The sequence below is a fragment of the Monodelphis domestica genome, chromosome 6 (genome assembly GCF_027887165.1).
Source record: "Monodelphis domestica isolate mMonDom1 chromosome 6, mMonDom1.pri, whole genome shotgun sequence".
In the NCBI taxonomy this organism is placed as follows: domain Eukaryota; kingdom Metazoa; phylum Chordata; class Mammalia; order Didelphimorphia; family Didelphidae; genus Monodelphis; species Monodelphis domestica.
This window is the reverse complement of record NC_077232.1, coordinates 23,591,343-23,609,210: the sequence shown is the minus strand read 5'-3', so window position 1 is coordinate 23,609,210 and position 17,868 is coordinate 23,591,343. Positions and strand designations below refer to the sequence as shown.

The 17,868-nt window shown below is 35.7% G+C and overlaps 1 protein-coding gene across 1 annotated transcript; it reads right to left on the bottom strand.

Moving 5' to 3' along the window:
• Positions 1-1,238: 1,238 nt before the first annotated feature.
• Positions 1,239-16,800, bottom strand: LOC130455215 (olfactory receptor 10AG1-like; the record flags this gene model as incomplete). The annotated part of the gene is made up of 2 exons (XM_056803768.1): positions 16,728-16,800; positions 1,239-2,161 (listed from the first exon to the last, which is right to left on the bottom strand). Coding segments are annotated over exons 1-2 (996 nt in total), but the record flags the coding sequence as incomplete, so codon positions are not given.
• Positions 16,801-17,868: the final 1,068 nt, after the last annotated feature.

The following is a 17,868-nucleotide window of genomic DNA, read 5'->3' as shown; positions in this document are numbered from 1 at the left end:
TTGCCACTTACTTTCCTAGCTCATTTTACACTTTAGGAGTCTTAGATCATGAATTTTAGGGGCATTTTATTGTTATTGACTTTTTATAAGTATTCTCATACTTGGTCTATTTTTTAAATTTGACAAAGATTTGCACTGTTTTTGAAAGAATATTTTGTTTTGTTGTAAATTCTTTGTATTGAGTAAATTCCTTAAAATTTTCAGGGTTGTTTGAGACTGGAACTACAAATATTCAACACATCTTACATCCTAGGTGATATGATCCAAAAAAAGCTCAGGTAACTGCTGATCTGATCTGAATTTTTCACAGTCTTATTGAAAGTTTACATCATCCTGTCCAAATAGTAAGTATATTTTTTAAAAAGCAAAGTAGCTTAACCTAAATCCAGATTGGAAACAAATGTCTCAATTATTTAGAAAGGTAATATATTTTATTCTTTCTTGATATTTTACATCTTAAATGAACAAAGAGACAGGCAGGCAATAGTGTTCTCTCATCTTAAGTGAAAAAAAGTAATTCCATTTATCTGCTAATCTTATGAGAAACACAAATAAAATCAGCTGTGTTTAATATTTACAAGATCTAGACAATTTTATTACAAAAAAGCAGTATGTAAAGAAGTCACACTCATAACTGAGCAACTATATCTCCAATTTATAAGGAATCAATAAGAATTCAAGCCAGATACACATTCCATAGTTTATTCATTTTTGGCCAACAGTGTAGAATGAAGAAAGTTGCTAATATTCTCATTTTTGCCTAAGTGATTTAGGACAAATGAATATGCCATAAAGCTCTCTTACATAAGTAAATAGAATTTCTCAATACCTTGAGTATGTATTTATAATCATTCTGCTTGAAGATAGTAGTTTATTTTCAAATATGTATCTGACATAGACATTATATGACTTTGATTGGGATAATCTAAGGCTAATAATCTCAAGGTGACTGCATATTTGTTGTGGAAAAGTAGTTCTTAATCAATAGTTATTGAAAACAAAAGCAAAAATTATGAGAAAATTAATTCTGCTCTTTTACTAAACATAAAACAATTGCTCTCACTGGGAAATTGAGAGGAGAAATACAAAAATAAAAAATTAGAAGGAGATGATAAGTGTCTGAAATTTATGCAGAGGAGAAAAATGGTAGCAAAAGTTGGAAAATTATTTAGAAAAAAGGCTATTCAAAATAAATTTTATGTTATTCTTTCTCCTTTCCATTTAGAAAATAATTTTTTCATTGCTGCAATAAAATCCTTATTCCTCAGACTATAAATCATAGGATTACTCATTGGTGTCACAATGGTGTAGAATAAAGAGAAGATCTTATCTATACTACCTGAATAACTGGAATTGGAATGAAAATATGCAATTGAAGCTGAACCATAGAATAAGCATACAACTATAACATGAGAGGAACAAGTAGAGAATGCTTTGGATCTTCCAGTGGTTTGTGGGAGTTTCAGAATAGTGCTGAGGATTCTGATGTAAGACATGAGTATCATCAAAAAAGGAGTCAAACCAAAGATGAAACAATTAACATAAAGAAATAATTCACCCCCAATATTATCTACACATGCCAACTTCAATAAGGGGGGCAAGTCACAGAAAATGTGATTGAGTTTGTTAGAACCACAGAAGGGACCAGAGAAAATTTGGTATGTCTGTCCGATCACAACTGGAATCCCAATAACCCATGAGCCAAACACCATCTGGACACATATCCTCTGATTCATGATTATAGGATAGTAAAGTGGCTTACAGATGGCCACATAGCGGTCATAGGCCATCACAGCCAGGAGAAAGCTCTCTGTGACTACTAGAATGAGAAAGAAACAGAGTTGTACAGCACATGACAGTAAAGAAATATTCCTTTTCTGTCTCCAAATATTCATGAGCATTCTGGGGAGGATGTTTGATGTGTAACACATTTCCACAAAGGAGAAGTTTCCAAGGAAGTAATACATAGGTGTTTGAAGAGCTGAGTCCACATTGGTGATTATAATGATGAGACCATTGCCTAATAGGATACTTATATAAATGAATAAAAAAACAACAAAGAGAAATCCTTGGATATTGGGGTATTCAGAAAATCCCAGGAGAATAAATTCTTCCATAAGAGTAAGATTTGTGTCTGCCATTTTTTTCTGTATATTCAAAACTTAACAATGGAAAATGTTAATTTTCCTCAAATGTACTTAGATTCTGATTCTGAAATGACAAGCATATATGTTAGATTAGATGATGACTCTGATAATTTCAATATTGGTTATTTTATTTTTAATTTATTCAGTTCAGAACTTTCATAAATTATATCTAGATGTTAATGCTTTATTAAAATTTTATGTGCCCTAACCTTCCTTTCTTCTCTAGCAATCAACATTTGATATTTGATATGGTCTCATAAATTTAAAATATAATTATATATGTTCAGATTTGATGATCTATGGTATACATAATGAATCTTTATAAATATAACACATTATATTAAATTTTAATGTCCCTTCTAAATGCTCATCTATTTCATATTTTGTTTTATAAAGTCATTTCTAGATTTAGATTCTATGACTATAATAGTAGTTATTATTATTGAAGGGCAAGCCTGACTCCATTTTACAATATTCATTTTTCCAGCTCTGTTCTCAAAAAAAGATCTCATCAGTCAAAATTTATATTTTAAGCATCATATTTTTATTCCATAATGATACTTTTGGCACAAAATAGTATAAAATTCAAACATAAACATTAGAGAATCATGTCTAATTTGTTTTTTTATTTTTCCCCAGACTATTGTTTCATTCCTGCTCTTTAATTATTTGTATACTCAGCCCTGTTTAGACAGAAACATTTATGTCATATTTTATTATCTACATCCAATGGAAAAATATATTAGAAAATACAGTTCTTTATGGAAGATCTTGAATTTTTGATGAACTGGGGAACTCTATCTCCCACTGTCTAGGCAATTTAAGTCATCTGATAGCAAGAATCCTGGGAAATTCTAGTTAATAATCAATTAATTTTAAAATTGACATTTGATAAAATGAGTTAAATCCTGAGACAAAATGACTAATGTCCTCGCAAAATGAATATAGAGCAAGAATGAGTCTATATTATTTTTTTTTCTGGTAGAAAACACCATATTCATTGACAAAATAGTAAGAAGTAGTTAAGAAGCAGGGGACATCAGCTCTGTTGCATCTCTCAGAGAGTCATTTTGAACCACCATATCACCCACTGAATCATTTGGATGAAGGAAGTATTATTGCATTGATCTCCATTCTAGTCTCAGATCTGGAAATAAATAATAGTAATTAATAATTAAAATGGAAATGGAACAAAAACAGTCTGACTTTTATTCATCTTATAGGTGAAACATGTTGGCCACAACATGTAATATCTACCAAAGTGAATGTGGGCTTTAAAATTTTCTAAAGAGAAATATGAGAACAAGTAAACAATCTACCTTCTTTCATTACTTCTTTCTTTTTGGTAATTATAATAATAAAGATAAAAATTAAATTAAAAATTACTTAATTTTTTGATGTGGAGAAAAGCATGATTTATCAAAATAAATCTCTTTCTATCTTATGTTCCTTGTTAGTACTCCATTTTATCATTTGTGGAATCAAAGTATATCCTGATTTCAATAGGGTTAATGATAGTATATTGAACTCTTCTGAGCGTGACAGGTTTGATGTTTTTTCCAAATGGTTTCTGTCCGTGATTTTTTTGTTTAAATATAAATGTTTGAAATCTGCATAACCCAAGTGGCTGAACAGTATAAGCCTTCCCTGGATCAAGAAATTCTTTCAGAATTCCAAGTGAGTGTTTCCTTTGTCCCTGGTAAATCTTCATTTTTGAGTAAGATCTTAGAATTTATCAGTGCTAGAGAAATAAGAAAGCACTCGATCTTAATCTGACCTTTTTCTGAAGGGATGAAATACTATTCAAATGTTTTCTCTCTTTAGTGTAATAAAATATTACATGCTGTCATGTATGTAATGTTTTAAGATATTAGAAATATATTCCTTCTCACATACAGTTATAATTTTATAAAAGCTTTTTAATACTTAAACTAATGACATGATTATTCTCATTTTACTGATGAGAAGACTGAAAGTCAAGTAATACAAGTGACTAGGTCAAATCACTGCTTAAATTTCTAATGTTAAATGAACCCAGGTGACTTCCAGTCAAGATGGCGGCTTAAAGAAAACTAAAGTTCAGACCTCCAGAAACCCTTCCTTACCAATCTCATATTGAATGCTCCTAGGGCACCAAAATTTAAAACAAACAATAGAATAGACCCTGGGATCCCTCCTCCTCCTGAACCTGGACCTTGATCAAAAGGTACACCCCCCCAAAGTCAGAATCTGAGATCACTTGGATCTAAGGGGTAGGCAGAAGGAATTTCCCAGGACCCATTATCCCCAACCCAGAGTGCTAAGTCCTAGGCAGCAGAGGGAACCTCAGAGCCTCAGGGCCGGCTACTCTGAAGGCCACTTTCTGAAAAAAACGTGACTCAGTCCCGGGGGAACCCAACACAGACAGCAGGGAAACAGAGAGAGACGAGGGAGCCTGTAGCCCCCTGGCTGAATCCTTCCATCCGAGTCTCAGGGAAGGTCCCTACCTCAGGGCATACTCAGTTCAACCCAGTGGAAGTTAATCCTATAAGGAGCCCTCTGAGCTCTGGGAAGCCGTGGCCCTCCCCAGTACTCCCCCCTCAGAGTGCAGGGTCTTCTGGCCGGCAAAGACATAGAAATACCTCGCAGAGAGTACAAAGCCAGCCTCAGATCATGGAAGTAAGGTAACAGAGAAGCATCGGGAGGGAACTGAGGAGGGCAGTAACACCAAAACACCAGCAATTCCTGGCTTCCCCGGGAAGACAGAACAACTGCATAGAACAGACAATTTGCCTAGGGCTAAAGCTTCTGAACACCAGGAAGAGATAAGAAAAGCTAGACCACCCCACTCAGATAGAGATGGCAAACAGCACAGAAGCACAAAAGCCTCAAAACTCCAAGAATAACAAGAAGAAGGGGCAACTTTGGACACATTTTATGGAGAAAAATACAAAATACAGAAGAGATAGAAGAGGAAACAAAAGCAAATGCTCCAAAACCTCCCAAAGGAAAATGAATCTCTCCACAATCCCATGAAGAATTTGAATCTGAAATGATCAAAAAGATGGAAGCCTTGTGGGAGGAAAAGTGGTAAATAATGCAAAAGAAATTCACGCATCTACAAAACCAGTTTGACCAAACCGAAAAGGAAAACCAGGCTTTAAAGGTCAGAATTAGGCAATTAGAAGATGAGCAAGAATTAATAAAGCAAAGCCAAATGACCAAGAAATTAGAAGAGAACATAAAATATCTCACTGACAAGGACATAGACTTGTAAAATAGAGGGAGAAGAGACAATTTAAGAATAATTGGACTACCAGAAAAGACAGAAATAAACAGCAAACTCGACATCGTAATACAAGATAAAATCAAAGAAAATTGCCCAGAGATCCTAGAACAAGAGGGCAATACATACAGACACTGAAAGAGTTCATAGAAAACCCTCTACACTAAATCCCCAAAAGACAACTCCCAGGAATGTAATTGCCAAATTCCAAAGCTTTCAAGCAAAAGAAAAAATCATACAAGAAGCCAGAAAAAGACAATTTAGATATAAAGGAATGCCAATCAGGGTCACACAAGACCTTGCAAGTTCCACTCTGAATGACCATAAGGCATGGAACATGATTTTCAGAAAGGCAAGAGATCTGGGCCTTCAACCAATAATCAGCTACTCATCAAAACTGACTATATACTTCCAAGGGAAAGTATGAGTATTCAACAAAACAGAAGACTTCCAAGTTTTTGCAAAGAAAAGACCAGAACTCTGTGGAAAGTTCAATATCGAAAAACAAAGAGCATGGAATACCTAAAAAGGTAAATATGAAGGAAAGGGAAAAGGAGAAAAATGTTATCTTTTTCTTTTACTCAAACTCTCTTTTATAAGGAATACATTTATATTAATCTATGTATATTAAAATGTGGGGAAAACATAATGCGAAAATAGGGGGGAAAGAAAAAAACAAATAGAATAATCTTTTTCACACAAAGATTGACATGGAAAGGGGAGGGGAAGAAAACTCCTATAAGGAGAGGAAGAGAGTTTTTACTTAAACCTTACTCTCAGGGAAATCAATTCTGAGAGGGAAGAACATCCAGATCCATTGGGATCTTGAATTCTATCTTACCAAACAAGGGAAGGGAGAAGGGACAACAAAGGGGGGTTAGGGGGGAGGGAACACAAAAAAGGGAGGGAAAAAAGGGGGGTGGGGGAGGGAACAAAAAGGGAGTGACTAGAAAGGGTAACATATCAAGGGAGGGGACAAGGGGGACTGATTTAAAGTAAATCGCTGGATTAAAAGCTAGAGCAGAAGAAGAAAGGTTAGAATTAGAGAAGGATATCAAAATGCCAGGGAGTCCACAAGTGACAATCATAACTTTGAACGTGAATGGGATGAACTCACCCATAAAACATAAATGAATAGCAGAATGGATTAGAATCCAAACCCTACCATATGTTGTCTTCAAAAACACACATGAGGTGGGTAGACACCCACAAGGTCAGAATTCAAGGATGGAGTAAGACCTTATGAGCCTCAACTGACAGAAAGAAGGCAGGAGTGGCAATCATGATATCTGATAAAGCCAAAGCAAAAATAGACTTGATCAAAAGGGATAGGGAAGGTAATTATATTTTGTTAAAAGGGACTTTAGATAATGAGGAAATATCACTAATCAACATGTATGCACCAAATAATATAGCACCCAAATTCCTAATGGAGAAACTAGGAGAATTGAAGGAAGAAATAAACAGTAAAAAACATATTAGTGGGAGACTTGAACCAACCATTATCAAATTTAGATAAATCAAATCAAAAAATAAATAAGAAAGAGGTAAAAGAAGTGAATGAAATCTTAGAAAAATTAGAATTAATAGACATATGGAAAAAATATGGAGAAAAATAAACAGGGACAAAAAAGAATATACCTTCTTCTCAGGACCACATGGGCACATTCACAAAGATTGACCATACATTAGGTCATAGAAACATGGCATAAAAATGCAGAAAAGCAGAAATAATAAATGCAGCCTTTTAAGATTACAAGGCGATAAAAATAATGATCAGTAATATTACATGGAAAACCAAATAAAAACTATTTGGAAATTAAACAATATGATACTCCAAAATTGTTTAGTTAGAGAAGAAATCATAGAAACAATAATTTCATCGAGGAAAATGACAATGGCGAAACATCCTTTCAAACCTTTTGGGATGCAGCCTAAGCAATAACCAGGGGTAAATTCATATCCCTGAGTGCATATATTAACAGACTAGGGAGAGCAGAGATCAATCAATTGGAAATGCAAATGAAAAACCTCGAAAGCTATCAAATTAAAAATCCCCAGCAGAAAACCAAACTAGAAATATTAAAAATTAAGGGAGAAAATTAATAAAATCAAAAGAGATAGAACTATTGATTTAATAAATAAGACAAGAAGCTGGTACTCTGAAAAAACAAACAAAATAGACAAAGTACTGGTCAATCTAATTAAAAAAAGGAAAGAAGAAAAGCAAATTAACAGCATCAAGAATGAAAAGGGGGACAGCACCACCGATGAAGAGGAAATTAAGGCAATCATTAAAAATTACTTTGCCCAATTATGTGGCAATAAATACACCAATTTATGTGATATAGATGAATATATACAAAAATACAAACTGCCTAGACTAACAGAAGAAGAAATAGAATTCTTAAATAATCCAATATCAGAAAAAGAAATCCAACAGGCCATCAAAGAACTCCCAAAGAAAAAATCCCCAGGGCCCGACAGATTCACAAGTGAATTCTATCAAACATTCAGAGAACAGTTAATCCCAATACTATACAAACTATTTGACATAATAAGCAAAGAGGGAGTTCTACCAAATTCATTTTATGACACAAACATGGTACTGATTCCAAAGTCAGGCAGGTCAAAAACAGAGAAAGAAAATTATAGATCAATCTCCCTAATGAATATAGATGTAAAAATCTTAAATAGGATACTAGCAAAAAGATTCCAGCAAGTGATCAGAAGGGTTATCCACAATGATCAAGTGGATTTATAACAGAAATTCAGGGCTGGTTCAATATGAGGAAAACTATACACATAATTGACCATATCAACAAGCAAACCAACAAATTCACCTGATTATTTCAATAGATGCAGAAAAAGCTTTTGATAAAATACAACATCCATTCTTATTGAAAACACTAGAAAGCATAGGAATAGAAGGGTCGTTCCTAAAAATAATAAACAGTATATATCTAAAATCATCAGCTAATATCATCAGCAATGGGGATAAACTAGATGCATTCCCAATAAGATCAGGAGTGAAACAAGGATGCCCATTATCACCTCTATTATTTGACATTGCACTAGAAACACTAGAAGTAGCAATTAGAGAAGAAAAAAGAAATTGAAGGCATCAAAATAGGCAAGGGTGAGGCTAAGCTATCGCTCTTTGCAGATGATATGATGGTCTACTTACAGAATCCTAGAAATTCAAACAAAAAGCTAATTGAAATAATCAACAACTTTAGCTAAGTTGCAGGATACAAAATAAACCCACATAAGTAATCAGCATTTCTATACATCTAAAACACAGCTCAGCAGCAAAAACTAGAAAGAGAAATTCCATTCATTATCACCTTAGACAAAATAAAATACCTAGGAATCTATCTCCCAAGACAAACACAGGAACTTTATGAACACAACTACAAAACACTCTCCATCCAACTAAAACTAGACTTGAGCAATTGGAAAAACATTAACTGCTCATGGGTAGGAAGAGCCAATATAGTAAAAATGAGCATCCTACCAAAACTTATCAATCTATTTAGTGCCATACCCATGTAACTCCCAAAATTTTATTTTCTGATTTAGAAAAAACCATACCAAAATTCATTTGGAATAACAAAGGATCAAGGATATCTAGGGAAATAATGAAAAAAAAAACACAAATAATGGGGGCCTTGCAGTCCCAGAACTCAAACTATATTACAAAGCAACAGCTATCAAAACAATTTGGTACTGGCTAAGAGACATAAAGGAGATCAGTGGAATAGACTGGGGGCAACTGACCTCAGCAAGACAGTGTACAATAAACCCAAAGGTCCCAGCTTTCTGGACAAAAATCCACTATTCGATAAAAACTGCTGGGAAAATTGGAAGACAGTGTGGGAGAGACTAGGAATTGATCAACACCTCACACCCCACACCAAGATAAATTCAAAATGAGTGAATGATTTAAACATAAAGAAGGAAACCATAAGTAATTTGGGTAAACACAGAATAGTATACATGTCAGACCTTAGGGAGGGGAAAGACTTTAAAACCAAGCAAGACATAGAAAGAATCACAAAAAGTAAAATAAATAATTTTGACTACATTAAATTAAAAAGCTTTTTTGCAAACAAAACCAAATGTAACTAAAATCAGAAGGGAAACAACAAATTGGGAAAAAATCTTCATAAAAACCTCTGACAAATGATTAATTACTCAAATTTATAAAGAGCTAAATCTATTGTACAAAAAATCAAGCCATTCTCCAATTGATAAATGGGCAAGGGACATGGATAGGCAGTTCTCAGATAAAGAAATCAAAACTATTAATAAGCACATGCAGAAGTGTTCCTAATTTCTTATAATCAGAGAGATGCAAATCAAAACAACTCTGCGGTATCACCTCACACTTAGCAGATTGGCTAACATGACAGCAGAGGAAAGCAGTGAATGCTGGAGGCAATGTGACAAAGTAGGGACATTAATTCATTGCTGGTGGAGTAGTGAACTGATCCAACCATTCTGGAGGGCAATTTGGAACTATGCCCAAAGGGCGATAAAAGAATGTCTACCCTTTGATCCAGCCATAGCACTGCTGGGTTTGTACCCCAAAGAAATAATGGACAAAAAGACTTGTACAAAAATATTCATAGCTGCGCTCCTTGTGGTGGCCAAAAATTGGAAAACGAGGGGATGCCCGTCAATTGGGGAATGGCTGAACAAATTGTGGTATATGTTGGTGATGGAATACTATTGTGCTCAAAGGAATAATAAAGTGGAGGAATTCCATGGAGACTGGAAGGACCTCCAGGAAGTGATGCAGAGTGAAAGGAGCAGACCCAGGAGAACATTGTACACAGAGACTAATACACTGTGGTATAATCAAATGTAATGGACTTCTCCATTAGTGGCGGTGTAATGTCCCTGAACAATCTGCAGGGATCCAGGAGAAAAACAGTGTCCATAAGCAGAGGCCAAACTGTGGGAGTAGAAATACTGAGGAAAAGTAAGTGCCTGACTACAGCTGTTGAGGGGACATGTCAGAGGAGAGACTCTAAATGAACACTCTAATGCAAATACTAACAACATGGCAATGTGTTCGAATCAATGTGATACCCAGTGGAATCATGCGTCGGCTATGGGGGGTGAGGAAAAGAAAATGATCTTTGTCTCTAATGAATAATGCTTGGAAATGATCAAATAAAATGTTATTTTAAAAAATGAAACCAGGTTTCTCTTCACATTCTACATTATTCTCCCTGAATTATGTTGCCTTTCTTTTAAATTTTAATAATTTAATAAACATCACTAATGTGTCACAAAGACCAAACTCTCTACCAAAACTCAGGAACAATGGGTGAATTGAATGCAGCCAGTGCTCTTAAATAAAAATAAATCTTGACCATCTCTTCCCCTTGGAGAAAGTTCCTCTCCCTGGCCACATTTCCCCTCTGTCATGAGGAGCCAGATCTAGGATTAATTCACTGAGCCTCCATTAAAAAGAAAATGTAGAATGATGGAGAGACTCCTGGGCTTATAGTCAGGGGACAATTGCTTTTTTATTAAGTAAGTAATGCTAAAAATGTTTGTATTTAATCATTCTCTACAGATTCACTTATACACCTAAAATTCTGGATTTCAGGATTCTGAAACTAGCTGAATCTAGCTATCAAATAAAAAATGTTGCTCATTCTAAAAATTTTTATTTTTATTATCTTTCAAAACACCGTTCCCTGTTGTTCATTATTGTCATAGTAAACGCATACATTAGCAAAACCCCCAAATAAAACTATGAATACACTGATATGAAAGAAGACTCCAAGTTTTGAGCTTCAAGATGGAGGAGTCAAAGCAGGGAAGGACCAAACCACCATGATAATCCTCTCCAACCAATCTTAAAATAAGACCACAAAACAATAAAGTAAAAAGATAAGAAAAGAAAGATAAAAAAGAAAAAGACACAAAATGAAGCAACTTTCAAGTAGAGAACAACCTGTAAAGTAGGCAGAGAATATCTAGGGCACTGAACCCCTAACCCCAAATCTACTATTCCAGTTTATGAACTTGAGCCCTAAGCCCACATCCAGACCCTGAGACCCTGCCTAAGTCACTATCAGTCCAAACACACCCTAATATACATTGCTTAAAGTTCTAAGCAAACCTGTGGTGTAGTCTGGAATTCTAGGCCAGGGAAGTCTGCTGCATAGTCATATCCATGTGGGCACAAAGCAAAGACAGGATTTCTAGTACTGCCTTATGGTAAGAACATAGATCTCAGCTTTGAACAGCTTGTAGACACCCACCTGGATGCCTTGATCCCAGGAAGCAATCCCCAAGGTCATGATTTTGTGCTGACTGACCCTTGACAAAAGATCAAGGCAGAGAGGGAAAGTCCCAGTGCATGGTAATCTGTGATGTGCTTTGTGACTGACCTGATCAAGCCCGGAGGGAAACCAAAATCTTACACATGATCCAGAGGCTAGAAATTGAGCTATGAGCAGTCTCAGGGCATAATTGAGTTATCACTGGGAGTTGGCTCTCTGAGCTGCCAGTTCATAGGATATCATAACATCCTGGAAGAATGGGAAATTTCAGAAACCCAGAAATAAAACTGAGTGTGACATCAAAGAAGGAATGCAGTTTAAGAGGGTGTCCTAAATTTCCAAAGAACAGAGGATAACTTTAAATAGGATGGAAAAAATTAGCAACCAGAAAAAATTCCAACAATAACAATACCTAACTATAGAGAATTTTTATGGAGACAAATAGAAAGGAACTGACAAATAAGGAGATAGTGAAAGCAAAGTGAACAAATGCAATATTCAGAAGAAAAATATGAATTGGATTTAGATTCTGGAAGAACTAAAAAAAGAATTTAAAAAATAAATTAAAAGAGACAGAGGGAAATGGGGAAGTATAAAGGATAATTTAACATTGTAACCTAAACTATCTTTAGTTGGTCACCAGGGAAAATCCCAAGTAATAAAATACCCAAGTCAGCTGGAAATTATGGTCATTTTAATTAATAGAGAGAGAAGGAATTAAGGAGAAGAAAGGGAGAGAGAGAGGAAAGAATTAATTTAAACTGATCTGGCTCAGGCTGAGCCAGGAAGGAGTTAAAGGCCTTGGCTAAAGGGGCCTCTCCTGAGAGCCAAAGGAATGGGAAGTCAATCTTATCACTCACCATGAGACCATCTCAAGGAAGCTGTCTGAGGGATCTCCTTCAGGCTGAGTTCCAGGTTCTAACTGGCCCTCAGGCTGCTCACAGGAAGTGATCAGCCAGAGCCACCTCTCTGGGGAAAGCAACTGAAGAGAGTAAGTGTTGTGCCCTATATAGACAGTTTTACATCACTTTCCTGCATCTTATCTGGACCAATGGTAGCTTAGCTAGACTTCGGAGAGCTCATGGGTCTGTCAGCAGTTTCTGCACATGTCTGTTGACAGCCATCCTTAGAGATTCTTAATTCTTGAATTTGGGTGCAGACATTCCTGACCTTGTTAGACTAAGTAGGGTGGAGTAATGTAGAGTTCCCAAGACATTCCTGATTCTGTTAGACCAAGTATCTCCATTGTTACAATCAGGAAATAGCTAAATCACATCTTCTAAATTATGGTCTGAGTAGGATGGAGTAGTTTTAAAATTCACAGAATAGAAATAAAAACCATGCAAGAAGAAATGAGCCAGAGTCCAGATGGCAAAAAGAAGCAGAAGAAGCAGAATCCTCTGTGACTTTCCTTCCATACCAATATATATATATATATATATATATATATATATATATATATATATATATATATATGAGCTTCAAAACAGATAGAAAGCCAAACCCAATAATAAGACAGAGCCACAGGTCTCTCCTACATGATAAAACCTGAAAGGTATACAGATAAAGTCAAATTCCTGAATATAAGGGCAATATCCAACACCCCTCCCCCACATACTACACTGAGACCCACAGTAAGACTGAGGCTGACTGTGGGATTCAAGGGTGAAGGCTACAATTTCATCAGAGTACTGTGGGAAGTTCAGGGCTCTGAGCAGGTGACTGGAAGGGAGAAGCCTGACAGAGAGTAATAGAGGGGAGTACCAAGGGTAACTACCTTCAGCCTCCACTCTTCACATTCACTTTCCACCTCTGCTGGCAGCTGGGGAAGATTTGGTCTTAGGGCATATTAACACAAGAGGACAGTTCAATCTGCCTTATCCAGATTACCAGCAAAACAGAGAAGAAGCCTCTTCAGGGCAGAAAAGCTCTAACTCACAGAACCAAAAAACAATCAGAGGATCAAGAATATAGTCCATAGGGATGGGGTAGAAAAGGAAAAAAATATGAGTAAACCACAGAAGAAGAAATAAAGACATTATTATTGACAACTTCTATTCAGGTAACAAACAAAAAGTAAGTGGGATAGAGGAAGAACAGGAAACAGCAAGCAAAACCTCAGAAACTACAGTCAATTGGACTCATACTCTGGAAGAGGTTAAAAAGCAAATAAAAAAAATTATGAGGGGTTGAAGAAAATTGGAGAAAGAACTTAAAAAGCAAAATAAGTCATCATGAAACTGAGGTACATGATCTAAAACAAGAAAAGAATACTTTAAAAGCTAGAATTGACTAACTCAGAAACAAGACAAAGAATGCAAAAAATAATAACAACAACTTAAAAAGAAACGTAGTTCAAAAGGGAAAGGGGGATCAAAAATTCAGGGATGAAATTCAGTCTTTAAAAATTAGAATCAAACAATTAGAAGTGAGTAACTTCAGAAGGCATCAAGAATCTAGAAAATAAAATCAAAAGAATGATAAAATTGAAGAAAATATGAAAAATCCCATTAATAAAGCAATTTAAATGGGGGAGGGGAATCCAGGAAAAACAATTTAAGAATTACTGAACTAACTGAAAATCAATACCAAAGGAAAAAAGAATGGGCACCATTCTATAGGAAATTAATTGAGAAAACTGCCCTGATATCCTTTAACAGGAAGGTAAAATAGAGTTAGCCACAATTCACCAATTACTTCCTTCATTAAATCCCCAAAAATGAATCCCAGCAATATGTCATGCTCAAGAGTTTCCAGATGAAGGAAAAGAAACTTCTGCTAAAAGATAATACTACTAAAAAAGTAATAACTCAGATTTTTCAGATATCATGGAGTCACAGTCAGGATTACACATTACCTGACTGCATCTACCCTGAAGGAGTGAAAGGCATGGAATATAATATGCCAGAAAGCTAGGGAACTGGACCTACAACCAAAAATTAAATACCCAGTTAAATTGACTATATTCTTATATGGGAAGTATGATCATTTAATACAATAGAATATTTCAAAGAATTCCTAAAGGAAAGGTCAGACTTAAACCGAACTTACTATGCCCTGATACAGAACTCAAAAGAATTACAAAAAAAGAAAATTAAGAAAGAAAATAAAATAAGGCACTCAGAAAGTTCAAATGATTTGTGTTCCTATATGAAGAGATGATACCAGTATCTATTAAAAACTCTTATCATTAATGTAGCTAGAAGAAGTAAACTTAGAAGGTACAGCAGTAAACTGTTTAGGGGGATATTTAAAATATATATTTAAAAAATTAGGGGTAACAAAAGAGGAAAAAACTAAAAGAAATGGGAAAAGAAATAAAATGGGGTAAATACATATTTAATAAAGAAACACAAGGATGTGGGAAGGGACAGAGAAAAACTACACAATGGCAAGGAGGAAGATATTGGTGACAGGCAAAACTTAAATCTTAAGCTCATTGGAATTGGCTCAGAGAGGGAAGAAGTCAGATACGTAGGGGAAGAGAATTGTATCCTGCCCTATAGAGAAACAGAAGGGTAATAAATGGGCTGGTGGGGAGGGGAGCAATACAAGGGAGGGAGAGATTGGTGGTCATTTAAAAGGTAATATTGTAAGAATGCAATAATAAGAAGGGAGAGGGAAGGAAGAGGAATACATTAGTGTGGGGAAAGGGAAGAGACTGACTAAAAATGAAAAGGTGAAGGGTAATGTAGGATTGATAAGGGCAAAGGTCGATTTAAAGACAAAAGTCAAAATGTAGGTGAATACACAGACAGTAAGCTTTGCTATAAATGTGAATGGGATGAACTCACCCATAAAAGGAAAGCATGTAGGTAGATATACACAGGGTAAAGGTAAAAGGGTAAAGTAGAATTTACTGGGCTGCAACTCAGACAAAGATGGCAGGAGTAGCAATTATGATCTCAGACAAAGCTAAAATATAAAATATATTTGAATAAAAGAGGTGAGTTAAAATATATTTATATCTTGATGAAAGGCAGTATAATTAATGAATAAATATCAGTACTCAACATATATGCAACAAATGGCATAACATCTAGATTTCTGAAGGTGAAACTAGTAGAATTCAAGGAGGAAATAGATAGAAAAACCATACTATTGGGCGATTTCAGCCTTCCTCTATCAGAACTTGATAAATTGAATTAAAAATAAATAATAAAAAAGTAGGAAAAGTGAACAAAGTGTTAGACAATTAGAGTTAATAGATATCTGGAGAAAAATAAATAGGGATGAAAAGGAATATACCTTGTTTTCAGTAGTATATAGTACATATAATATGATTGACTATGGAAATGTAGGTGTGTTGATCTTGAACCCAAGACTACAATTCTAATAATCCCCTTTTCCTTTTCCTGTTTGTGCATCTCTGAATGTGGAGGGAGCTTTCAGTTGGTGAATTCCTCCCACATGAGCGCTGGTTCCATGATGGAAGAGGGAGGAGTGGCTTTTTTTTTTAATTTTGCTAGCTTTACTTCCTTATACTTTAAGATAAATATTTAATAAATATTATTAAATATAATACTTGGAGTACTTGATATTAATTTTCACCTTTACATTTTTGGCAGACCACCAAAGGATTCTTGAACTCAACTTTTTTTTTCCCTTTCCTTTAAAGCTGTCAGCCCAGTTACAGCTGAGCAACTCAGCAGTTTAAAACTGCTACTGATAGTTTTCAAACCCCCTCTCCAGCTGCCCGGCTGCAACCCAAAATTCTAGCTCTCTTTATTCCTTCCAAACCTCTGGCAGCTGCAAGTATATGAGTATTTTTAAACCCTGGCTGCCCTGCCATGCCCAGCTGCCTTAAAATAGGGGACTTGATGGAGAAGCCTCTCCCCACCCACTTCCTGGAGAGCAGCCATATCAGCCTGATTGACCATTCCTTACCACTGCTTGGCCAAACCCCAGCTAAGGGGGCTCCCCTGCTGCCTTAAACTACTACCTCAGCTGGGGCACCCTGGGCCCAACATGGTGCTGAAGCCTAGTCACACCTGGCTTGACTTTTCCTACCCATGGCCCAAAGCCACTGTTGTTTTTTCTCCTTGACCAGATCTAGTTCCAGCCTGACCCCCACACCCCACATTGCTGCTGCTTCTGTATTTCTGATGATTCTCCTGCCCTGATTTCTGTTCCAGCTGGTGAGTATAAGCTTCCCTTTCACTAGTCAGCTTGAAGGGAAGCCCCCATTCCCTTCTGGATACCTGATTGCCCCCCTAGGCTCCACCAGGCTCTTTTCCTTTCCTGGGAAAGTCCTAGACCTTTATTTTTAACCACCCCTACACACACCCCTAACCCCTCACAGTTATAGTGTTTCCTCTTGGCCACTAGAGGTCAATATTGAGCACAGATATTTTTCTTCTCTTGCCTTTTTTTTCTTCTTTTTCTTCTCTTTTATTTTTTTCTCTTTTTCCTGCTTACCTACAGTGGTTTTTTGGTGCCACCAGATGGCAGCAATAAATAAATGAATAATTTAATTTTTTTTAATTTCCCCATTTATAAAAATCCAATAAAATCAGAAATAAGTAAATAAGCTAAATACCCTCACCTTCTACCCAGCTCCTTATAAAAATAACAATTAAAACATAAAAACCATACATTATTTTTTTTCTTTTCTGATCAAAATGCTAAGGAGCATAAATGCTACCATGCATGAAAGCCTTTTCCTTTTTGCCCAATTAGAAGCATGTAAAATACCAAATTCCCTCCTCCTCCTTGTAATGCTAGAACATTTTATTTTTCTGACCTTCATTCTTAAGACAAAAGATATCTCTATAAAAGAGATTAAAGCAGAAATGCAGTCCAACAGGAAGTTTAATGAAAAAATTTCAAACACGTTCATGACCTAATAAAAATAATGATCGCACCCAAAATAAGTCTGAATTTTGCAAGCCTTCTACTGAATCACAAATAGAGGACAAACCTTTTTTTTTCCCAAAATGGAGATGATACCCCCCTTTCATGTACACCATGTGCAGAAACTTCTCTCTTGTATTATACAACATCTCTCTAATGCTCTACAACTCCTGGCTGATTTTACCTCTCCTGACCTTTCTCCCACCTCACAACCAGCCCCAAATCCAAATAAATCTAATTCTGCTACCATACCTGTTCCTATCAATGTTGTCTCAGCTCTCCCACAGTTAATTTCTAA